Source organism: Plecotus auritus, assembly GCF_963455305.1.
Source record: "Plecotus auritus genome assembly, chromosome: 6".
NCBI classification, from domain to species: Eukaryota; Metazoa; Chordata; class Mammalia; order Chiroptera; family Vespertilionidae; genus Plecotus; species Plecotus auritus.
Genome location: NC_137773.1, coordinates 103,331,661 through 103,358,122, shown reverse-complemented (window position 1 = coordinate 103,358,122; position 26,462 = coordinate 103,331,661). Strand labels below are relative to the sequence as shown.

Genomic DNA, 26,462 nt, shown 5'->3' with positions numbered 1-26,462 from the left:
GGGGGGTGTGGCCTTCGGGATTCTAGACTTAAAGGGGCAAACACATGCAGGTCTAGAGAAGTTTTGTTTGCTTTCTAATCCTCACTAGATGAATGAGGATATTTTTTCCATTGATTCTAGAGAGTGGAAGGGAGCGGGGAAGGGGAGAGAGGGAAAGAGAAACACAGATGTGACAGAGACACATCGGTTGGTTGCCTCTCAATGCACCCTGACCCAGGGGCGGGGATAAGACCTGTAACCCAGGTACATGCCCTTGACTGGGAATTGAACTGGAGACCCTCCGATGAGCAGGCCGAGATACTCTAACCATTGATCTATGCTGGCCAGAACTAGAGAAGTTTTTGATGTTTATAGGTATAAGTCTGAAAGGAATCTTCAGAAGCAATTTCAGAAGGAGTAAACATTTCCTCAGTGATTTCTGAGGCTCATTCCGTGCACCACCTTATAAACCACCAGGTCGTGCCTCCCGTCCTGCAGGGTGGTGCCGTCCGCCTTCATCAGCTTCACGAAGGCCACCCCAAATGCTCGCTCCGATCGATCTCTGGCTGAAAAGACAGAAACAGCAAGTCTGAGCAGTTCAGAGAAGTGGTCGGGAAGACGTCCAGCTTCACATTTTGCTCTGGGGTGTGATGTTCAATCATGCCATAAGCAGCCCAGTTCAGCAAGTTACAATAATACAGTGTGTGTCACAGGCTTCTTAAAGGAAGTATTTCCCACACTAAAATCTTCTGGTACCTCCAATATGCTCCTCTCCCTACATTTACAGATGAATGAGGCCAGCAACCCCTAGGTGATCTAAATCAGAAATGTGGGTGTGGTGCTCGCTTCAGCAGCACATATACTAAAATTGGAACGATCTAGAGAAGATTAGCATGGCCCCTGCGCAAGGATGACACGCAAATTTGTGAAGCATTCCATATTTTTACATCATTAAAATGTCCATACTACCCAAAGCAATCGATAGATTCAATGCACTCCCCATTAAAATACCAACGGCATATTTCACAGACCTAGAAAGAACTCTCCAAAAATTCATCTGGAATAAAAAAAGACCCCAAATAGCCACAGCAATCCTGAGAAAGAAGAACAAAGTAGGTGGGATCTCAATACCAGGTTTCAAGCTGTATTACAAAGCCACTGTTCTCAAAACTGCCTGGTACTGGCACAAGAACAGACATATAGATCAATGGAATAGAATAGAGAACCCAGATATCGACCCAAATCACTACGCTCAATTAATATTTGACAAAGGAGGCATGAACATACAATGGAGTCAAGACAGTCTCTTCAACAAATGGTGTTGGGAAAATTGGACAGATACATGCAAAAAAAATGAAACTAGACCTCCAACTTACACCATACACAAAAATAAACTCAAAATGGATCAAGGACTTAAACATACAATGAGAAACCATAAAAATACTAGTGGAATCCACAGGCAGAAAAATCTCTGACAAATTCCGAAGCAATTTCTTCACTGATACTGCTCCTAGGGCAATGGAAACTAAAGAGAAAATAAACAAATGGGACTACATCAAAATAAAAAGCTTTTTCACAGCAAAAGAGACCATCAGTAAAACAATAAGAAAGCCCACTGCATGGGAGAACATATTTGCCAATGATATCAACGATAAGGGTTTAATCCCAACATTTACAGGGAACTCATGCAGCTTAACAAAAAGAAGATAAACAACCCAATCAAAAAATGGGCAACTGATCTAAATAGACACTTTTCAAAAGAAGACAGAAGGAAGGCCAAGAGACATATAAAAACATGCTCAAAGTCACCAATCATCAGAGAGATGCAAATCAAAACAACAATGCGGTACCATCTCACACCTGTCAGAATGGCTATTATCAACAAATCAACAAATGACAAGTGCTGGCGAGGATGCAGAGAAAAAGGAACCCTTGTGCACTGCTGGTGGGAATGCAGACTGGTGCAGCCACTGTGGAAGACAGTATGGAGTTTCCTCAAAAAACTGAAAATGGAACTCCCATTTGACCCAGTAATCCCACTTCTAGGAATATATCCCAAGAAACTAGAAACACGAATCAGAAAGGATATATGCACCCCTATGTTCATAGCAGCACAATTCACCATAGCTAAGATTTGGAAACAGCCTAAGTGCCCATCAGCAGATTAGTGGATTAAAAAACTGTGGTACATCTACACAATGGAATACTACGCTGCAGTAAAAAAGGAGTTCTTACCATTTGCAACAACATGGATGGAGATGGAGAGCATTATGCTAAGTGAAATAAGCCAGGCAGAGAAAGATAAATATCACATGATCTCACTCATTTGTGGAATATAATGAACAACATAAACTGATGAACAAAAATAGATCCAGAGACAGAGAAACATCAATCAGACCGTCAAACCTCAGGGAAGGTAGGGGAGGGTGGGGGTAAGGGGAGAGATCAACCAAAGGACTTATATGCATGCATGTAAGCCTAATCAATGGACACAGACAACAGAGGGGTGGGGGCATTAATGGGAGGTGGGGGGTAATGAGGGAATAAGGACACATATGTAATACCTTAATCAATAAAGAAATTAAAAAAAAAAAAAAGAAATGTGGGTGTGGACACCGCCGCCGCCGCTATGTCATCTCCATGTACTGATTACCCCTGGAACCTGTGCCATTCTTCTCCATCCCCTCTGTTCCCGCCTAAGTTCAGGCCACCCCCACCTCTTCCCTCTATTTCTACAATGGTTATCCATTCTCCTTTCGATGACCATCTGGGCTATGTCCAACATGACAATATTATTAATAAAGCTGCTATAAACATGTACCAAACCACCACCCACCGCCCGTAACACACCCTTTAACGGCTCCTCCATACAGGGTTCAAAAGAACCTTCATCTTTCATGATCTGGCTCCAGCCCACCTGGCAAGATTGTAAACCCAGGCTCTACCACTTCCTGGCAGTGTGCATTTGACCAAGGATTTAACCTCTCTGTGCGCAGTTTCTTTATACATAAGTGTGGATTAAAGTAGTATGTACTTTATCAGATTACTGTGCATATAAACAAGGTGGTGTGTAAATGGAGCTTCACTGAGTGTCTGGTACAAACTAAGGCTGGATAAATGCTATGCACAGAGCCACACACAACTGCTGATATTTGACCATTTGACATTGACCTACAAAGTGGCAATTTCATGTTGTGCAACCTGAAATTATGATTGCTCCCCCTGCTCCCACATTCAGCTCTAGTGAGCTCACTTTGGTTTTCAGACACTTTTCTGCACTGTCACTCTCTGTTGGGCTAACTTCCACTCCCCTTCAGCCCTCACCTAAGTTGTAGGAAATCTCATGCATGAATCCCCTAATGGTGAGGTGCCAGGCTCCATGTTCCCCACAACTCGATGCTGCTGTGGCCGTATTCCTGCTCTGAACATAGTCTCTTCTTCTCTTGCTCACCTTCCTAATCTGCCCACAGAGGCCCTTCAGAGCATGGCCGTGCCCCATCTGCTGGGACATACCCAGGGCCTGACCTGCAGTCTGGTACGTAGGTGGCTCAACTACATCCAGTTTGAAATAAAAAATTGCATTTTTATGTGCTAAATGAGAACAAGATACTTGCAGAAATTTTGTGATTAATCTGAAAACAATCATTTTTATTCTCTGTTCACACTTAAGGGCAGCCTTTGCATTTATCTGTAATCGAAGACTTGAAATGAGACAAGTAGTCATTTGGGGAGACAACAGATTAAACAGTTTCATGTTAAATAGTTTTCTTGCTGCAGGACTTTTAGGCAACACACAGCGAGACTATTTCAGAGGGAGGTAAGTTATAGCATTTCCTATTCCTGTGGACTATGAAACCCTTTTTGTCATAGAGCATCTATTAGCATCTTACAAAATTTTAGTGTTCACAGAACACATTTTGGGGAAATTCTGATACAAAATAATAACAGATTTTAGAAGCCCAGAAAAATTCATTTTTTTCTGATTTCCAAGCACCAATGAGTTCTGAAATGAAGATGCCAAGTATCTTGTTCTCCAGGCCCACGCAAGCACGCCAAGCAAGAGCAAGTATGTTTCATATGGGGATGTCCCAGACCTCCTGGTACTTACATTCCTGAGAGGATCGGTGTCGGAAGGTAAACCGTATATGGCAGCGAGTAACCTCTTCGATGGCAATGGATACCTGCATAATAATAAAAAATCAATAGCTGACACACACACATATATATATATATTACTTTGTTCTCATAGCTCGTTTTACGGAAACAGGCTGTTTTAGAGTCCTGTCCCAGCACTAATTCCTATAAACTGAGATTTGGCGGGAGGTTTCATTCAAAGAAGATTTAGCTATTTTCAAGCCAAAAGACTCTCAGGAGAAGATCATCTTTGCTGTTTATGGAAGATCCTGAGAATGGAGATAATCCACTTTTCTAGTGTTTTCTTGTTTGAAATAGGGAAAACTTCAGAGGGAAAACATCAGCACTTTGAGGTTCATACAGGACCTTTCAGATTGCAAGGTGTATGTTTATATGGTAATAATTTGGGTCTATAATAGAAGGAAAAGATACATACTGGGGACAAGAAAGATTTTACTGCTCATATGAAGATGGGGGACAGGAAAAACAGAAGTATGAGGCAATGAAAAGAGCAGAGAACTTATGCAAACGGTTAAATAAATCCGGGCACGATTTACGATGGAGTACTTACTATACAAGTATCGAAAAATACATTTCTGAGTAACTTTAATGCTTCGAGATAAAGTAGTTTTTAAGAGCACAGTATAAATTTATATAAACAGCATAACTGAAAACACCTGAAGTATATGAAATTGTGGGCAATAGTTACTTCTGAATGGAGATATTAATGCAACTGTATTTCCCGAGCTATCTGTGGAGAGCTCGGAACACGTGGGCAATCAGAAAGAGTGCTAGAGCAGCTGCAGGGCCTGGGAATCGAGCATCTTCTCCGAGTCGCGGGCACCTAGTCAGAAGGGCCTTACAGCGCGGAATGTTTCCGTCGCAGGGCTACTAAGAGGCTCACAGAAGATGACTGATCGGAAAAGCACGTTGGAATTTGTAATACACGTATTTAAACTGAAAAGAGGCCCAGAAAACTTGGTTAGAGGCCAAGAAGCAAATAAAGTTAGGCAACTGCTGGCAGAGTGGGAAAGTTCCCATTTGGGTTTGGACCATCTTGGCAGCCTATTGTATCATTACAACAGTCTCTCTATTCAAATTTCTACACATTAATGAAGGAGCATGTCATTCAAGAAATATGACTCTTATACAGAATTGTAATGAGCAATTCATTTCTTATTGCACACCATAGGCAACCCATCTAAAATTTCCAGATAAGGTAGGAACGATTTGTAGGTAAAAGGAAGAAAGGAATGTGAACCAGGTTTAATTAAGATAGGTGTGCCATTCTCACCTTGACAGTCTCATACCAACAGGGCTGTTTGACTTGGTAATAGACTACTGATTTGTACTCCGAAATGCCTTCGTATCCAGCGCCGGGATGAAGTGCTTTCTTTAGATGGAGAGAAAAAGTTAGGAGATAATGTTACTAGAACAATAAAAGAACCCCACACAGCATTCACGAGCCCTCCGCATGGCCAGTGCAGGCCTGACACTGGCACCCACGAGCTGATTCCATTTGGGGATGAAGAGTAGAGTAAGAATGAGTTTCTACAACCCTACCTGAGGGTCTAAATGTGGTTATCACTATGGGACCCAGCACCATCCTAACACTCCTCTTTGCTACAACATTGATTCTCTCCTCCCCCTCTCCCCCCAGACATACACTCTCTTTTCTTCCCTCTCCTTCCCGGGAGCTGAGGCCCGTGAGCTGGCCGGCAGCTATGAGCAGGCGCATGGCTGTGAGGGCCCGGGGACTCTAAACTGAGGACCGGGTGTGTAGGTACAGCATGTTCACTGAAACTCAGGGCTGTCTCTTCCTAGTAATGAACCTCGTGGCTCAGTAAACCAGGCTTCAATGGGGCACTGCTCAGCTGGTCAGCAAAGCCGTGAAATGACCGACTCGGAGAAGATGTGTACTTGAACTCATAGGCTAAGGGGCTCTATTGAAAGCACAAATAAACCACCCCCACCGCATGGCCCACGGCATTCTGCTTGTCCTGTGACACAGAACACTCAGTCACTTAGTGGACTGTTTCCTTCAAAGACTCTAACATCCAGGGGAGGGGACAGGACTGTGCGTCTCGCTGTCCCTCAGGTGCCTGTGCAGCGAGGCACATGGGGAGCAGAGGGAGCTGGCAGTTCGAAGCTTGGATTCCAAAGGAGGTAACTAAGGCTCAGACAGAGAAGCCAGATGCCAGCTGTGACAAAGAAGCCTCCTGCCTATCTCCTTCTCTCCATGTCTTCTCCGTTTGGGCAGTCGGAACTCTGATTGGAGAGCCAGGATACCTGGACCCATTCCCAGCTCCACCACTCACTCCTGTGTTTCCCTGAGAAAATACTTATTCTTTCTGGGCTGCAGTTTCCTGATACTTGAAACTAACAGCCCATCGTAGCTGACCTCTAACCATGACCTCTAAGCACCAGGCTTCCAGTTGGAAGCTCCCTCATGGGTGTGTCTGCTGCTCTCCACTCGCCTGGGGAGGAAAAGTGCCTCCCAGTGCCTCCTGGGCACACGCCCCTGCGCTCAAGCCCCAGGGGCTTGGCCTGGAAGGGGCTACACAGTTTGGGAATGATAAAGAGCCTCTGCAGCAGAAGCGTGTACATGAAACCGGTAGTGGCTTGAGATGTTTCTTAGCTCAGGAGAAATATAAAAATAAGAGTCTCAATGGTTTTTTTTACTATAACTGGTCAAGGCTAATCATGAATTTAACAGGTTTCATATTTTTTCCTTATAAAAAACCAAATGCACCCTAATGTGGAGAACAATCAACTCCAGGCCTGAAGTCCCTGGTTGTTGTAAAGAAGTGGGGGGAAGGGGACATCTGTAATACTTTGAACAATAAAGATAAATAAAAAAAAATTTAAAAAAAAGAGGAATGAATGTGTGACGGCAGAGCATTTCTGGGCCGTGGTGCGTACCTCCAAAGTATTGCCCTCTTCGTCACACACAGACATGGTCACCTCCACGTTCTTTGGCGTCTTCTTTTTTCCTTTGTCAAACTCCCCATGGATCAGGGTGACATAAATGTCATTCCGAACATCTCCTGTAACATGACAACCGTCCTGTGAATGGTGCTGAGAGAATCACTTTTAAGTTTTCTGATAGACAAACTCTAAGTAAACTAGGAATGGCCAGCCAGGTCTGACTCTATAGCGAGCTACTCATTCAGCACTTTTTCTACGTATTGTTCTCTTCCCATTACCTCACTCTACCTCTCCACACATGCCCAAGTGTCTCTGAAGTGTGGTTTTCAAAGAATGGACTCTTTTCAATAGCAGTCTTTATTCTGTTTAATAATTGCCATCTAATAAAGTACACGGTGTATTTTATTGGCTTATAGTGTCATGTTTTTTAAATAATGCCTTTGAGAGTGTGGTATTTTATTTTATGTTATATGTTTTATGTTAAATATATATATATATTTATTTCAGAGAGGAAGGCAGAGGGAGAGGTAGAAACATCAATGATGAGAGAGAATCATTGATTGGTTACCTCCCTCATGCTCGCCCACTGGGGAATGAGCCTGCAATGCAACCCAGGCATGTGCCCTTGATGAGAATCAAACCAGGGACCCTTCAGTCTGCAGGCCGACACTCTATCCACTGAGCCAAACTGGCTAGGGCGAGAGTGTGGTATTTTAATGCATCTGAAATAATGAAAGCTAATTTATTAAGTGCTTACTATGTACTAGGCACTGTTCAAAGTATCTTATATTGCCCTAGCTCAGTGGTCGGCAAACTCATTAATCAACAGAGCCAAATAGCAACAGTACAACGATTGAAATTTCTTTTGAGAGCCAAATTTTTTAAACTTAAACTTCTTCTAATGCCACTTCTTCAAAATAGACTCACCCAGGCCGTGGTATTTTGTGGAAGAGCCACACTCAAGGGGCCAAAGAGCCGCAGTTTGCCGACCACTGCCCTAGCTGGTTTGGCTCTGTGAATAGAGCGCTGGCCCGAAGACTGAAGGGTCTCGGGTTTGATTCCAGTCAAGGGCATGTATCTCGGTTGTAGGCTCGATCCCTAGCCCTGATAGGGCGTGGGCAGGAGGCAAGCAATCGATGTTTCTCTCTCTCTCTGTCTCTCCCTCTTACTTCCGCTCTCTCTAAAAGTCAATGGAAAAATATCCTCAGGAAAGGATTAACAAAAATAATAATAATAAACAAAGTGTCTTATATGCAATGATTTATTTAATGCACATAACAACCTGATGAGGTAGACACTATTTCTGAAAGCCTATCAAATACTTTATGTTTATGTAAATCAGCTTAATTGTTTTTACTGATATCAGACTAATTTCTACTTGTCATATTTTTGGTTAACTAGCACAAAAAGTTTTAAATGAATTAATTAGTAAATGTGTAGCCCTCTTCCCCACAATGAAGACAAAATTTAAATGTTATTAAGATATAGAAATGAAACCTGGAATGCATGAAAGGTAAGCCTAGTTCCTGGGTGAAAAGACAGTATTATAAAAATGACTCCAACATCTGTACTACATAAACTGCCTCCCAGGGTAAAAATAAAATCTTGGAGGACTACAAGAAAATCGAGGTGCATATTTACAACACATCATTTTTAAAAATATATATATTTTATTGATTTTTTACAGAGAGGAAGGGAGAGGGATAGAGAGTCAGAAACATCGATGAGAAACATCAATCAGCTGCCTCCTGCACACCCCCTACTGGGGATGAACTCGCAACCAAGGTACATGCCCTTGACCGGAATCGAACCTGGGACCCTTGAGTCCGCAGGCCGACGCTCTATCCACTGAGCCAAACCGGTTAGGGCTACAACACATCATTTTTATCGCTTATTTGACTGGAAAAAAAATTAAGATTGTGCTAACAACTGGTGAGGGTGAAGAAAAAAAGGGTTATTTATATATTACAGTTTGACATCTTAATTGACATATTCTTTGTCAGTAGAGAAGTTGATAATTTGTATCAAAAGCCTTAACTGACACAGCAAGTTCACTGGTAATATTTCCAAGTATTAAAAATGTGGGCCTTGCCCTGGCCGGTTTCTGAGTAGTTAGCGCATCTTCCCACGAACTGAACTGTCTTGGGTTCAATTTCAGTCAGGCTTAGTCCTAGCCCCGGTCAGGAGGCAACCAATCGATGTGTCTCTCTTACATCTATGTTTCTCTCTCTGTGTCTCTCCCCTTCCCTTCCACTCTTTCTAAAAATATCAATGGAAAAAAATATCCTCAGATGAGGATAAACAAAAAAAAAAGTGGGTCATGATTATCCATAAGGATATTCATTGTGATATTGCTCATGAAAGTGAACACTTGGAAAGTCCCTCAGTTTCCAACAATAAAGCAGTTGGTAGAGTAAATGATGGTACCATCAGATAAGATAATATTCATTTAAAGCACTGACTGAGCACCTACTCTGTACCAAGCACTGTATTGAGTGGGAGATGACAGGGAGACATGCACGAGCCTCACTCTCAAGCAGCTCATTATCAGAAAATCACACGATGAAATGCATCATCACAAATCAGGGAACAGGCCAGGCTCTGTGAAATTATAACCCTAAGTTCCAACCTTGTCAGGAGCATAGGGCATCTTCCTTTGAGCTGACATTGGCAGGATGAGAGTGAGAGAGAGCAACAGCAGCATGCGCAAAGGCCCAGAGGTAGCCGACCAATGATGAAGTGTTCCCAATGGGAGGTGGTGTCTGATGTGAGATAAGGCTACAGAGACAGGCAGGAGAAATGTCTCCCTAAGCTTGCAGGCCAAGCTAAGAATTTGTGCCTTTGTCCTAAACGTAAACAGAAGTCATCAAAATGTTTTCAGCATGGGAGGAGGGGACAAAATTAGGTAGGCTTTCATAAAAGCTGACTCATGCTGCGGCATGGAGAAGAGGAAATGAAGTGCGAGCAAGCAGAAACAGGGAAACCAGTTAGGAAGGGATGGCAGTTGTCCAGGGAAGAGATAACAGTACTACCACTCAGATAGTGGCAATGGAGACAGAGAGAAGGCTGTGGCTTTTTTAAAAAATATATTTTTTTATTGATTTCAGAGAAGGAGGGAGAGGGAGAGATAGAAACATTAATGATGAGAGAGAATCACTGATCAGCTGCCTGCATACCCCACACTGGGGATCAAACTTGCAACCCGGGCATGTGCCCTGACCAATAATTGAACCAGTGACCTCCTGGTTCATAGGTCAACGCTCAACCAGTGAGCCATGCGGGCTGGGCAAGGTTGTGGACTTAACAGGCCTTTTAACGGTAAAACTGGCAGGTCTTGTCCAGGAACTTTGAGTGAGGTGTAAAGGAAAGGGAGGGGAGCGGTCCAGAGTGACTTTCAGACCTCTTATTTGTGCATCTGGCTGGAGAGGGGACCGCTCTCTGTTGATAAAACTCAACAGAAGATGCACAGGGTTACACGTCCCAACTGGGAACTCTGAGCAAGAACTAAGCAACTAAAGAGAGGAGAGGAGCGCAGTCAGGGAACAGTATCTAGTAGGGCCCTGAGGCAGGAAGTACTTGGATCCATGGTACCGAGCTCAAGGGAGTGGCCCTGGGGCGACAGAGATGGATTTGGAGGCAACTAACACACAGAAGCCGAGTGAGTAGGTGAGAGCACCTAGGGAGAGAAAGCAGGTGAGAAGCAAAGGGGGCCTGTCATGGGCTGAATTGTGTCCCCCTAAATTCTTAGGTTGAGGTCTCAGCCCTCAGTACCTCAAGATTTGACCGTATTTGGAGACAGGCCCTTTAAAAGGTAAGATGAAATAAGGTCATGTGTTGGGCCCTAATCCAACATGACCGGTGTCCTTACGAGAAGACATTAGGACACAGACACACAGACGAAGGGGTGACCATGTGAGGACACAGGGAGAAGGTGGCCACATGTAAGCCACGGGGAGAGGCCTCAAAGGAAACCAAACCTGCTGACACTTTCACTGTGGACTTCCAGCCCCCAGGACTGTGAGGAAATAAACTTCCGTGGCTTAAGCCACCCAGTCCGTGGGACTTGGCTATGGCAGCTCTAGCAAACTAATACAGGGCGTGCGTAAGGGCCAAATACTGAGCGGAGCTGACATCTACAGGTGAGCAGAAGATGACAAGGAGGCAGGAGTCCTAGCAGAGGCCTCAGGGAGAACGCGAAGAGGTGGGTCACTGATGATGAAGGGGGAGTATTTCAATAAGGAGTGACCAAGTATCACATGCTGCAGAAATACCAGAAACAACCATTATGTTAAAAATCATCCTTTGGCCTAGTGACCGCAATCTTTGGTGACTCTAGTGACAGCCACTCTGGAGTGGCCAGAGGGTGACTGTCAGGTATGAAAGCAGAGATAGAGTATAATCACTTCCAGGAATCTAGCTGGAAGATGCCAGCAGAGAGGAGAGCGCCTTTGCTGGAGGGGGAGGTGGGGTAGAGCAAAGGGCCTGTTTAAATGGGGATGAGAGGAAGCTCCAAGGTGAGGGACTTAGGTCTACCTCTATAGTTCTCAAACCTGGCCCATCACCAGAATCAACTGGGAAGCAACAAATTATTACAGCTCATTAATTTCACAAAGGGGAAATAAGGCCTTGTGTTACTTTAAAAGGAGCTGAATTTTTATAGAATAGATAAGAGCTTGGTTTTCTAGAATTTTTCTAATATGCCAAAGATTATTTACTTATATGTTCTATCTACCTATAAAATAGATTTCATATATTCATATTTTAATATTTGCTTATAACTATACACTTTACTCAATCTTTATATAATATAATAAAGTGGTATTTTATATTTTATATAAAGTTCCCTGAGGGAATCATTTCCTTTTACTAACATGAAGATTAGGAAATTAAATAGGCCCTGGCCAGTGTTCTCAGTGGTTAGAGCATTGGCCCACACACTGAAGATTCACGGGTTCGATTCCGGTCCAGGGCATATACCTAGGTTGCAGGTTTGATCCCCAGACCCAGTTGGGGCATGTGCAGGAGGCAACCGATCGATGTCTCTCTCACATTGATGTTTCTCTCTCTCTCCTTCCCTCTTCATCTCCCTTCCACTCTTTCTAGAAATCAGTGGAAAAAATATCCTTGGGTAAGGCTTAACAAAAAAAAAAAAAAAAGAAGAAATTAAATGGGTTAAATCAGTGAATACAACAAAACACATATGCAGATCACCAACATGTGGTGGCAAATCAGATGGAACTAAAGAAACTGCAGAATATCTACGTTCTGTCACCACAAGTACAGGGACTGCCAATAACACAGCTGGAGCTGAAGCAAATGAAGCTGACGGTCCAGCTGAGACGGAGCTGCAGCTCCTCGCTGCCGTTTCCCAGCAAGGAGCCCAGGATGCTGGTGATGTCTCCGTGAGGAAAGGTACTCACAAATGAAGCAGATTATTCTCGGGGCAGAGGACCTGTGCCATTTAGTTCAACTTAACGATGGTCTAGGGCCGTGGTCTACAAACTGCGGCTCGCGAGCCACATGCGGCTCTTTGGCCCCTTGAGTGTGGCTCTTCCACAAAATACCACGGCCTGGGCGAGTCTATTTTGAAGAAGTGGCGTTAGAAGAAGTTTAAGTTTAAAAAATTTGGCTCTCAAAAGAAATTTCAATCGTTGTACTGTTGATATTTGGCTCTGTGACTAATGAGTTTGCTGACCACTGGTCTAGGGAAGCATTGCAGACAGGCTTGTGCAGAACATAGAAGGAAGAGAGAGTGAACTGAAAATTTGAGTGACATTCAGAAGCTTTATGTTGGCCTTGCACATTGGGTAGCCTTTTTTTTTTTTTTAAATCCTTACCCAAGGATATTTTTTCCATTGGTTTCTAGAGGGAGTGGAAGGGAGGGAGGAGGAGAGAGGGAGAAACATTGACGTGAGAGAGACACATCAACTGGTTGCCTCCCACATGTGCCCTTACCGGGGCTGGGGAACTTGCAACGGAGGTACGTAATGGAATCGAACCCGAGACTTTTTAGTCCACAGGCTGACGCTCTAACCACTGACATACACTGGCCAGGGCTCTGGGTAGCTTTTTAAGGTACTGCATGCAACCCTGTTTGTATCTCCCTCTGTTTTGATACCACTGACTGCAGATAACTAAATTGATAGATCTGTAATGTTTCAACTGTGCTGTTAGAAGTAACTACTTCATGGAAGGAAATCCTAGCAGAGCAGGTGACTCAAGCCAAATGTTTACCTGGAAGTATTATTTCAGGAAAGCCCATTTTCCGGGCGATTGCTGTTGATCTATCCACCAAGTGTGAAAAATTCTTCTGAACTTGCGGGAGGTCACCTGGCAATAGCTTCAAGGATACCCAAAGTCCTTTAAAGAAATAAAAGATAAACTTTCAGTTCTCTGTATGATCTCTATAATAAACACACACCCACACTGAGAAAAATATGTTGTAATGATATACAGATGCAGTGTTATTGGATGAAAATTCTCCCCCAGTTAACTTATAATCTTAATGACACTCCATTAGGACTTCTTGAGAATTTGACAGGGAAGTGAACAGATGTTTACTTTGGGTGGGGGGAGTGAAGCTAGATACCAAAATGCTGTAAAGCTCTAGCAATACATGATATTACTGGTAAAAAAAGTTATGTGAATCCATGGAAACTATGAGGTTAAGTACTATATTAGAGGCCCAGTGCATGACATTTGTGCACTGGAGGGTGGAGGGGGGGCAGAGTCCCTCAGCCCGGCCTGCGTCCTCTCCCAGTCCGGGAGCCCTCGGGGGATGTCTGAATGATGGCTTAGGCCCACTCCCTAAGCCCGCAGTCGGACATCCTTAGCACTGCTGCAGAGGCAGGAGAGGCTCCCGCCATAGCCACTGCGCTCACCATCCATGAGCCCGGCTTCTGGCTGAGCGGCACTCCCACTGTGGGAGCGCACTGACCACCAGGGGAGCAGCTCCTGTGTTGAGCGTCTGCCCCCTGGTGGTCAGTGCACATCATTGCAACTGGTCATTCTGCATTTGGTCAACAGGCATATTAGTCTTTTATTATATAGGATAGCAACAGAGGCACAACAAATTATGGAAAAAAACACAACAATTTCGTAAATGTGCTGCTGTATAGAACAGAATCTATCTAATTTCTCACCTCACATTTTGATTAAAATAAATTCCTAATATAAAAAAAGATAGGAAATTAAAAGAAAAAAATAAAGTTAGTTACTACATCTCTGAGAATGAACCATTTTTTCAAGTAGAGAAAACAAATGAAATCATAGAAGCAAAAGAATTATCTATATAAACTAAAAGTTTTGATATTTATAAAAATAAAAAGTACACTATAAAGTGGTGGAAATACTTATAAATACTTAGGAATTTATACTACTCATTAGAAGAAAAAACATTAAGATCCTTACAAATAAATAAGACATGAATAGACAATTCACAGGGAAATACAAGAAGTTTATAACTATTTGGCAAACTGAAAATTGAAAAATATGTGTCCTAAATAAGATTATCTTTATTATATAAAGTGCTAAGAAGGAAAACTTTAGAAAACTCACAAATACACATGAAGAGTAGTTTTTTGTTTCGCTTTTTTACTTATTTAAGAGAAGTATATGGAAGTCTACTTTTAACCTTCCAAACAGGTAAAGATTTTTAAGTATCAGTTGGCAAAGTGGGCAAGATGGTAATTAGTGCCCGCTGGTAGAAATCTATAGCTATGTTTCCAGGTTTAAGCTTGTTGCCATCATTTGACCCAGAAATCCTACTTCTGGGAACTTTTGGGGGCGGCAGTCCTGAATACGGGAAAAGCTGATGTATAAAGATAGTCATAGTAGAGTTATTTAAACTTACATTGGTGACAAATTAGAGAACACTTAAGTTCTACCTAGGAGATTTCATTTTCTGAAATTCAAGTAATGGAATATCATGCAACCACAAAAAATATTTGTGAAGAGCATAAAAACATTTGAATAGTGTTTGATTTGTTAAGCAGCAAAAAATGACCTTTTTCCAGTTTTGTTAAAATAAGTTATATATACAGAATATTTATTTAATTGTAAGGGTTTTTTACTTTAACAAATTATATCTTAAGATTAGAAATTCCAAAACAACAGAAATATAGTTATTTGTTTTAATTTCTTAACGATTCCTCACGTCTTTCCCATTCAGGATAAAGAATAATTGTTAATATAGGGGAAATTAAATATGCTGAAAACAACTTGTCTTCTGATTGCCTCCACTTTGGAAGACAATTATAGGGTGGGTTAAAAAAAAATTACTCAGCCCTAACCGGTTTGACTCAGTGGATAGAGCGTCGGCCCGCGGACTGAAGGGTCCCAGGTTCAATTCTTGTCAGGGGCATGTACCTTGGTTATGGGCACATTCCTAGTAGGGGGTGTGCAGGAGGCAGCTGATCAATGTTTCTCTCTCATCGATGTTTCTAACTCTCTATCCTTCTCCCTTCCTCTCTATAAAAAATCAACTATACATATATATATATATATACACACACACATACATACATATATATATATATATATATATATATATAGAGAGAGAGAGAGAGAGAGAGAGAGAGAGAGTAACCTTTAAAAAAAATTACTCAATCTTCAAAAATTATCCCAAAACCATCACTATCTTGGTATTTAAATTTAAAATTTTAACTATTTTCCCTTATTATTTTGAATTTAAAATGCAGTTTCAATAAGCAGAATTTCTCTTGGTTAAAATGATGTCAACAGAACATATGAAGTACTAAAAACAACTGAAAACATTTTGCTAGACAGCCAATTAGTTTATATTACTACATGTTGCTTTGGTCTCCTTGCTCTCAATTTTAGGAAATGTAAGGGGATAAACACATTCAGAGAGTGGGACATAGTTATCCTCAAAATTCTCTGTCTGTGCATTTACCTAGAGCTGTGATGGGTGCATTCTGGGTGCTCTTCATTATTAAATGCCTTCAGCAGGAAGCTGAGGTGGGCAAAAAACATAACAAAGCCCCCAGAGGAAGGCAGTGAAAGGGCGGGAGTCCCAGGCCAGGCTCTGAATGCCTGCCCCGCCCCTCCCAGCGGAGCACACAGCTGTGTACCTTGTCCTTTGTGGTTCACTTCCTTCGCTGCTATCACTTTATTCAGGACTGAAGTGAGTGGCTCATTTTCCCCGATCACCTGGGATGTTATCAGGGGTGACATGATTAGCTGCCTCTGCCGGATATAGGTTTCCATGGCGATTCTGGGAAGGTCAGAATTGAGAGGTAAGTAAAAAGGAGGACGTTTCTGTAGCACTAAACACAGCTAACTAGGAGACTCTATCTTTTCTTCTTTTTCCACTGGGTGCCTGGCGTAGACACCAAATTCATCTTGCAAATGATTTGGGGCAAAGAAGAAACATACCCAAGAACAAACAAAACTGATGGCCAAGTATGAACAAGTAAAATGGAAGACAATTCCTGAGAGGGAGAGGCTGCTGTAATGGCTCTGAAGAAGGACGGGGAAGGGCCAGGAGACCAGGCCTCCAGTTCTGACTCAACTTGGCAGCGAGCCCATCTGTCTCCCCCCCTGGGCCTCAGTGTCCTCTTCTGCAAGGAGATGGGCCTGCTCATGTGCCCCGAAGGCCCCATCTAGTGCCAACACTCAGTGTCCCAGAGCAGTACGTGTGCGGGCTTTGGGGCGCATTCTTAGATTCCCCTGTGACGACTGTATGTAGGGTTGCAGCAGTGCAGGCACCAGGGAACAAGTTTCACGTCATCGGTCGCATCAGCCTGAGGCTCGGGCAGACGATCAAAGAACCTAACACAGCCCCATCCTGCTGACAGCCCAGCGCTATCAGCCACTACACATCGCCGGGTGCAGCACAATGCTCCCCAGTCTTCTCGGCCGTGGTTTGTTCTCTTGCCCACTCAGCAGGCCAGCTTTCCCTGTGGGGTTCAGATCCGTATGCTAACAATACGGAGAACACTGCAACATGTTGCTGAAAGTGGGCTTGCTGTCATCCAAGTTGCTTTCAAATGCACCTCTGAGAAGGACGAGCAGGGTGCACATATACTAGTAAAACTCTCTTATAAATACACTGTACTGTTTTGGGGTAAGTTATAAAAGCAAATGCCATAAATCTTCAGAGTTAAATGCCACAGGCTGCAATTTGCATCGTGAAAGCTTTACAGTGGCTGTTTGCCGCACAATGAGCGGTAGTCAAATTAGGGCTGGTCACCTCCGAGACGCCAAGCATGCATTCTGACACGGTGGGTACGAGCTCAGGCGCACTGTTTCGCCAGGGCTGATACACGGGAGCTGGTGCAGAAATTCATAGGGAGGTACACACCAAAGAAAGAAACCCTCCCAGGTGAAGCCAATATACAGAAGTACCTTTGAGATAACTAACTTTCATATCCATAATGCTGCACCTATTTTAGATATATTTATAATATATGTGGAGCAGAATAACTTTCATATCCATAAATGCTGCCCCTTTTACTTACACACATACATATATAACATACTATGTCACATTATATATTTCATATAACTTTCACAGTCATGAACACTGCTCCTATTATGCGTATAACTAATAATAATGTATACTAATTATGTATAATAAGAACATTCAGCCCTGGCCGGTTTGGCTCAGCGGATAGAGCGTCGGCCTATGGACTGAAAGGTCCCAGGTTCGATTCCGGTCAAGGGCACATGCCCAGGTTGCGGGCTCAATCCCCAGTGTGGGGCGTGCAGGAGGCAGCTGATCGATGCTTCTCTCTCATCATTGGTGTTTCTATCTCTTTCTCCCTCTCCCTTTCTCTCTGAAACCAATAAAAATATTTAAAAAAAAAGAACATTCATAGATAGAAAGTTATTTTTACATAAATATATTTGTATATATTTCATACAGTAATATGTTATATTTTTATGTTTAAACATATCTTACTTAATATTTACTGATTATATAAGAATATATTAATATATTTAATACACTTAATATAATGTATTAATATAAAATTTTAATATATTATATTAATACATGTAATAGGTTATATCTATTTAATATATCTAAATATATGTAGATAATTATATTAGGAGCAGCATTCATGAGTTTGAAAGTTATCTCATAATTCAAATTAGCACTAAGCTACATATAATATCTACCTCACCGTGTTTTTGGTAGATCAGTACATAGGTTGTATGCTACTAGATAAATGCATATATAATATGTAATATATGTTTCCTTACACCCACCCAACACTTGGTATCTTATATATTTTTTAAATTTGGTCAAGCCCAAAACTAAACCTCATTATATAATTTGCATTTCATTGATTCTTAATGAATTTATAAGGCCATTTCTTGTGTGCTTTTGTGTATGTCCTTATGTCCTTAAGAACCTCTATTCATTCTTCATGTATTAAAAATACTCCATACACATTACAAAGATTTGTTACTTTTTTCCTATGTATAAGTTATTTAAAATTTTTGTGTGGCTAAACCTATCAATTTTCTTTTTTAGTCGAATCTTTGGTGTCTGACTCAAAGGCCTTCGATAAAACATTATTATCTAAAACTCAATATTTTAATATTTAGGCTCTTACATGTATGTTTCATCATCAGGATTTACACTGGTGTAAGTTGTGAGACAAGGTCCTAATTTATGTTTCTTAAATGGTTAGCTAATTTTCTCATTTTTTGCATAGTTTGTCTTTGTCTGCTGATTTATTATTATTATTCCTAAACAATTTTAAAATAAGATAATCATATTATTATTATTTATTTATTTATTGTCTGAAGTTTTACATATGTCTCCTTTTTCCCTGATTGACACCCCCCCAAGCCATTCCCACCCCGGGCAAGCCCCACCACCCCAGTGTCTGTGTCCATTGGTTATGCTAATATGCATGCATACAAGTCCTTTGGTTGCTCTCTAACCACCCCCTTCCCTGCCATTTGTCTCTGGATCTATTCTTGTTCATAAAATTATATTCATCTCATATTATTTATTACTAATAAAATATGTATTATATAAATACCCTTCGGCTAGTTTGTAGAATTCTCAATTGGTCATATCGATCTGTTGTGACAGCTACAAGCTTAAAAAATCACCTTCTGTCACTGACACAACTAAGCTGTTGGGAATCAGTCCTAGCAACGCCCCCAGCTCACCTAAGCCACCACCTGTGCACGGGGTAGGCAGAGCATGGCTGCAGGGGCCAGTCCTAGCGCTCACACAGGTGCTTCCTCAGAGGTACGGGGACTGAGACTTGCTCCCCAGCGGCGTCCCAATGGCCCACATGGGCTCCGACTCGAGCTCAGTATGGAGGCCGACTCTAGGAAAGCTCCTCAGGGAACTGCTATATGTCCTCCCAGCTGGCGTTCCCTCAATTTGCAGGAACCTCAGAGTAGGGAGCCTTCACTCTCACACCTCCTGAACCTCACTACTCCAGGTGTGGTCCCTGACTAGCAGCATGAGCATCACCTGGACACTTGTTGGATGAACATGAGACATTCTGCATTCTAACAAGGTCCCAGGTGGCTCGCCTGCGTGTGCCTGTTTGAGAAGCCTGCGCTGTCCTACCTGATTCCTTGTCTTCCATGACACCTGTTCCAGGTGACACACACAGATATCTTTGGCATTTCTGACACTTAAGGCACCATTCTCTGGTTTGTAGTACAGACACAGATTTGTCCCTTTTACTCCTTCAGTCATTTCGGTAGATTCAGCAAAGTTCCGTTTACGCTCTGCAATTGGAGTCCAGTATAAAGGACTTCGAATGAAGTCTTCTGCCAGCTCCTCTCTGACAACCTTCCTTCTCCAAGCAAATGGTTCCCGCCCCTGGTTCTGCGTTAACACCATTCAAAGTGCTAATCTGGGTCCCAAGTCGCCTGGGACAAACGCCCAAGTACTTACTGTTGGAAGGGAATAAAATGCTGCTTTTCTTCATCATCCACCTTCCCACGTATGATGTCGGTGATATCCATCACTAGGAAGAAGATAAGCTTAATGAAAGACACTAATTACTTCAGGCCTCACTGGGTTCCTAAGGAGAACTAAGAGTATCAGTAGCTTAGGACACTGGGGGAGGAAGATGCCACATCAGAGACATCGATTTCTTTGCCAACAAGGATTCCCAGTGTGCCAGCCCAGCAAAGAGCAAGGACAGGAGCTGCCCCCTGCAGGGGCTCAGATTTCCTGATAACCCTGCAAACTAGTCTCTTTTCAAAGTTCTACAAGACCCAGTTGCTAAATTCTTGAGAAATTGGACACCCTGATGGCTTTTGAGTGAGCCTGCATTCAAAGGCCTAGAGAACACACATTTTTGGCACAAGTGACAACAGAATAAGAGGCCTGGGAGGGAAACACAGGACTTGAAGTGGTCGGCTGTCCCTCATTTACCATCTTCTCACCTGATTCACACTTGAACAAAGGGAAGCCAGAGTGCCAGCCCCAGGCCTGGGAGATTCCAGAGGGGCCTACTTTTCCATGGGCAAGAAGCACAATAAATACAGTACTGCCCTAAGCCTCTCGCATATATATTATCTCCCATACAGACATTGTGAGCTCCACTTTAAGCAATGAGAAACTGAGCACAGCCCAGGTAAGGAACTTGCCCTAGGTCAGCAGTTTTAAGTGTTCAAGCCAGGATCTGAGCCAAAAGTGATTACAGGGCCAAATCACTGAACCTAACAATCCCCTGCTGTTTACTGCAGTAAATGGGCCGTTCTCCAGCTGCTGAAATCCGGCAGGGCCCATGGCGAGAGGCAGGGCCTGGCATCCCCCTGCTGTCAGCCTTCAATGGAACCCTGCAAAACTGTACAAATAACACACCAAACCTGCAACACTTATATTTGACACCCCCTCCCAACCCCCCCAAAAACGAATAGGCAGTTCGTTTGTCTTTGCCACATCTAGTTACTCCTAAGCGCTGCTGATACTTGGCATCAAGGGTCAGAGCAAGGAAATCTCCCCTTTCCCATCACACCCCATGCCCTGAACATGCACACACACACACGCACACGCACACGCACATGCACATGCACACGCACACGCACACGCACACACACACACGCACATGCACACGCACAACCTGATACAGAAAAACAACCAAACATTCCTGCTTGATGTTCTCCCAATACTTGGCTCACTCTGAATGACAATGACCTCTACTATGCCTTAACTCCTTAGATCAATAGATGGTCATGTAGACCGCGAACCAGCCCTGGGCCAGCCTCTTGCCTTTTCTGAGATTTCACTTAAATTCTGTCAGGAGGTGATGCTGTGCCCTCTGGTCACAGACTGACAGCCCTTGAGCAGCAGCTGGAGGGCAGGGCTGGACTGGGGATGAAGACATACAGTCCCTCAGGATATAGAGGCCGCCTCATTACCCGCACAACCCCGATAACATGGGGTTTCTGGGCCCTTGTTCCAGGAGCAAAATTATGACATTTCACTGATGGCTTTCAAAACTACCTAGTGACCAAAATTTCAACATGAGACTGAAAATATATTTTCTCAATTTAACAAACTACAGAGGAAAGGAAGGGCCTCTTGGAAGGTTGTAGGGTTTGATTTAAGGCATGGATCCTCTCTGAACGCAGTTACAAACACAGTGTTGCCTTTGAAGATTAATTTCCTAGACAGGCACTTTCCAGGGACAATTTTACTGGACTAAAATCAGTAATCAACATGTGGCCGTAGGCAGGGAGGATATTCCGAGGCAGGACGGAGGGCCTGCTGCGGGCAGGACTCTGCGCTGGCACAGGACAATGCTCCAACCACCTGAGGCCCCCCCCTACCCCACCCCCGCCCCGGCCAGGGCCAATTTAAGTGGGCAGTTCTGTGGCATGAAGTCCATCCAGATGGTTGGTTGTACAGCCATCACCACCACCCACCTCCACAATGTGTCATCCTCCCAAACTGAAACTCTGTCCCCATTAAACACTAACTCCCCAGGCAGTTCCTGTCCTCCTCCAGCCCCTGGCAACTACCATTCTACTTTCTGTGTCTATGAATTTAACCATTCTATGCATACTTCATGTAAGTGGAATCATATAGTAGAATCATTTATCTTTTTGTGACTGACTTGTTTTCACTTCCTATAATAACTTCATGGATCATCCAAGCTGTAGCAGGTGTCAGAATTTCCGTCCTTCCTTTTAAGGCTGAATATAGTCCATCGTATGGACATACCACATTTTGTTTATCCCATTCATCCATCACTGGGCATCTGGGTTGCTTCCACCTTTTGGCTGTTGTGAATAATGCTGCAGTGAACATGGGAGGTACAATTCTTTCCATGAGACCCTGATTTTAATTCTTTTGTGTATACAACCATAAGAGGGATAGCTGGATTAGAAGTTCTATGTTTAATTTTTTTTAAAAATATGTCTTTATTGATTTCAGAGAGGAAAGGAGAGGGAAAGAGGGATAGAAACATCAATGATGAGAGAGAATCATTGACTGGCTGCCTCCTGCATGCCTCCTACTGGGGATCAAGCCTACAACCCGGGCATGTGCCCCGCCTGGGAACTGAACCTCGGCCTCCTGATTCATGGGTCGATACTCAACCACTGAGGCATACCAGCCAGGCTATGTTTAATTTTTTTAAGGACCTCCCACACTGCTTTCACAGTGGCTGCACCATCCTACATTTGTCTCTGGGTCGTTCCATACCTGCTACTCCAAAGGGTCTTCGCAGTCCACAGGTATGCTTTTTGCCCTCCTTCAGCTCCATGCGGCCCACCCGTATAATCTGGCACACGAAGCTGATGCGGGGCCGGATGAGGTCTGTGCTGCTGAGGTCCTAAAGAAGCAGAGAGCACGTCAAAGGGGCCACACTGTGTCACCTGTCACCTTTGTTCCTCTTTTTATATTTTTAAATATATTTTTATTATTGCTAGTATCACAGGTATCTTCTATTATCTCCTCCTTTCCTCCCCTCCCCCCAGCCCCTACCCACCCACCCACCCACCCCACTTTTTAGTCTCACTCTACAACAGCGCACCATTCAGAGCGTATTTCCCAATGCTGAAAGATCAAAATGCCTGCTCTCTTCTCCCTATGCGCCCAAGAAAAAAATGACTATTTTTCAGAAAAAAAATGACTATTCAACAGCAGAAAAACATTTATTGCCCAGTTCCTACTTCAAATTTATAAATCAGGTCATATTTAATCTAAAGTCCCTAGTCCATCCATTTAAGCAGAGTATTTAAAAATCAGGACACTTGTCATGGCTACTTTATATATTGCCAAGATGTATCTGAGTACAGGATGCATTTCAGTGTCTAATGAGATTAAAACGCGTGTGGTACTGACATTTACTGGGTACCCACACATGCTGGTTTCATTTCATCTTCCAAACAAGCCTGCAAGGCAATTATAACACAGACATTTACACGCAGCACTTTCTGTAACCGTTCATCTGCTTTAGGAGGCATCATTGAGAGCTCCTGTGTGTATGTTGATTGATAAGTGATGTGTAGATGAAATATCGGTTTCTTTGTAGCTCATGTTCTACACTTGTTTGTATTCTTTTTCTTTTTAATCTTCACTGGAGGATTTTTTTAAAAAATTCATTTTAGAGAAACAGGAGCAGGAGAGAGAGAAACATCAATGTGAGAGAAAAACATGAATCGGTTGCCTCCCATACATGCCCTGATTTGGGACTGAACCTGAAACCTAGGTATGTGTCCTGACCAGAAATCGAACTCAAAACCTTTTTTTGGTGTATGGGATGAGGCTCCAACCAACTGAACCACCAGCCAGGGCTACACTGGTTTGTATTCTTAAGGATGGTTGAGAAACCCATGAATGAGCTCTCATATCTCATTCACTTTAGCACCAAACAGAATTGAATTGCATCCCAAATTCTTTTCATGAAACAGCTGTCCAAGGCCTTTTTACTGAACCAAGAATTACTTTTAAAACAATCATTCCAAATCCATCCTCTGTAATTTACTTAAATCTCCCACATAGGAATAGGAATACAAACAATGATACTATCAACCTTGAATTTCTACTCTTGGTTTTGTAAGACTTCTGTTAAGAGAGAGATAATGGCTCCAGGTGACTCATTAGATAAATTGTAGCCCATTCATATTATTTAATAATATGCAATCATTGATAAGGTTTTTGAAGAAGGCTTTATGACCCAGGAAATGATCACTACACTCTTTTAAGTGAAAAAGCTGGACAAGAAATGTAAATACAAGAAGATCCTAGCTGGTGGGAGGAATCGGGGAGGGAGATGAATTGCAGCTATGCAGAATTGATTAGATGATGGACCAAAGATTCAATAATGCTTTTTTAAATCTTTACCCAAGGATACGTTTCCATTGATTTTTAGAGAGAGGAAAGGAGAGGGAGAAAGAGAGAAACATCTATTGGTTGCCTCAACCGAGGACGGAACCTGAATCCTGGGTATGTGTCCTGATGGGGAATAGAAGCCGAGGCCTTCTGTGTGCAGGGCAACACTCCAACCAACTGAGCTACACCAGCCAGGGCCCAATAATGACTTTTTGAAATGTGTTTTCTTTATAATGTACACAGTGACTGATAAATGCCTTTTGATTTTAGGGAAAAAACTCCCATATCTTAGAAATGAGGAAATACTCTGTGTGTTGGGGGCAGGTTTTGGGAAGAGTTAGTTCTAAGTGCTTTTTTATCTACCTTTATCAGGTGGTGAAGATACAGATGGGTCAGTGCAGATAGGCATTAAACCATGCCTGTCTTAGGGATGGGATGTTAATAGAAGAAATGAATAATAATGAAAAATGAATGGACAAAACCATACTGGGGCCACTGCTCCTTCCCATCACTTCATTGGCGCTCTACCTTGCCATAAAGTGGTGAGAGGGTGTGGAGGTAAAATATGGGTGTGGCTTAAGGAAAAAAGGGGGGAAAAGGAAGGGCGTATCTCCTTTAGGCCCAATGGGAGCTGGGGAAACTTGCCTTCTCAGTCTTTCCAGAGCAGGAGGCAGCAGCTCTAGGGTATTTCAAGCACTGAAGTCAAAACAAAGTGAGAGAATCCAGAGAAAGTTCTTAGCCCAAGTGAAATAGAGTCACCATGCCCCAAGCTAGAGCCCAATAAATTTCCTTGTCTTGATGGATATATAGAATCACTTCTCTTACCTTGAAAGGAGGAGGAGGAAAGGGGAAGGCCATTCACATATATGCAAACAAGAAAGTCTGGATCCCGTTTTTGCCTGAGCTGTCACCTGGTTCTGAAATGCTGGGGAAATGCTAGTCCCCCTGATGAGCACTGCCCACTCCCTTCAAGTTCTTGCTCAAAAGGCTCCAGCCCAGAGTTCTGCCTGATCTACCTTTTTTTTTTTTTTTTAAATGGCAACCCTCCCCAGCCCAGATACACCTGATTCCCCCAAAACACTTAACACATCGGGGACAGAACATGAGAATTCTCACTTCATATTACACAGTGTTTTACAAAGTATCATAGTTTTAAAAGATATTAGCTTGTAAGAACATGTAAGAAATAACTTCAAAATGCAATGGGTATTTAATTTTAAAGCGAGCCTTTAAATTTATGTAAAATGTTTTTTGTACTCATTCAATAGAAACTTATCTGGCCACTGGGTAAAGCTAGCAATACAACTACTGGTCCGCAATGTGTTAAGATTGCTAACATTCTACAGGATTTACTCATTTATTTTATTACTAGTGACCCGGTGCACAAAATTCGTGCACATTAAAAGGGGATTAATTAGAGGAAATAATTTAATATTGCTATTAGCCCTTTCTCTATAATAGAAGTGTCAGAGATGAAAGAAAATTAGTAAAATGTATATGAAAACCTTCCTCCTGTCAGTCTGGGGCACACCATGGGACCCAGAGTAAAGTCCCCGCCCACCCACATGCACCTCAAAATCGCGTGAGACCCAGACCAGGCCAGTCCCCCCTGCATTGAGCTAGATCCAGACCCAGCCAGTCCCACCCTTTTCGAGCCCTGCCGGGCAGGGGGCGTAGCCTCAGGTCCCCTGGCCCGGCGCCAGGATGGGGGGCATGGCCTGAGGTCCCCCAGTCCAGACCGGGGTGGGAGGCATGCCTTGAGGTCCTCCATCAAACCCCGCCAGGTGGGGGACACGGCCTGAGATCCCCTGTCAAGCCCTGCTGGGTGGGGGGCATGGCCTGAGGTCCCCCGTCAAGTCCCACCAGGCGGGGGGGTGTGCAGCCTCAGGTCCCCCACCAAGCCCTGCTGGGAGGGGGCGCAGCCTGAGTTCCCCTGACCCAGCACTGGGGGTGCACCTTGAGGTCCCCCGTCAAGCCCCGCTGGGTGGGGGGCACGGCCTGAGGTCCTCTGTCAAACCCAGCCAGGCAGGGGGGGTGTGGCCTCAGGTCCCCTGGCCTGGTACTGGGACAGGGGGTGCGGCCTGAGGTCCCCCAGCCTGACACGGGGGTGGGGGGCACGGCCTGAGGTCAC

General features: G+C 43.4%; 1 protein-coding gene across 1 annotated transcript in view; it reads right to left on the bottom strand.

Annotated features, from left to right (window-relative positions):
• DOCK5 (dedicator of cytokinesis 5) overlaps positions 1-26,462 on the bottom strand; it is a 227,492-nt gene that overhangs the window by 89,869 nt on the left and 111,161 nt on the right. The window contains exons 10-17 of the mRNA XM_080674976.1: positions 22,700-22,829; positions 19,937-20,009; positions 16,134-16,276; positions 13,276-13,401; positions 7,036-7,160; positions 5,408-5,506; positions 4,088-4,160; positions 442-545 (exon numbers count right to left, since the gene is read on the bottom strand). Of these exons, the coding sequence (XP_080531102.1) occupies positions 442-545; positions 4,088-4,160; positions 5,408-5,506; positions 7,036-7,160; positions 13,276-13,401; positions 16,134-16,276; positions 19,937-20,009; positions 22,700-22,829 (873 nt within the window). The remainder of the gene's footprint in view (positions 1-441; positions 546-4,087; positions 4,161-5,407; positions 5,507-7,035; positions 7,161-13,275; positions 13,402-16,133; positions 16,277-19,936; positions 20,010-22,699; positions 22,830-26,462) is intronic.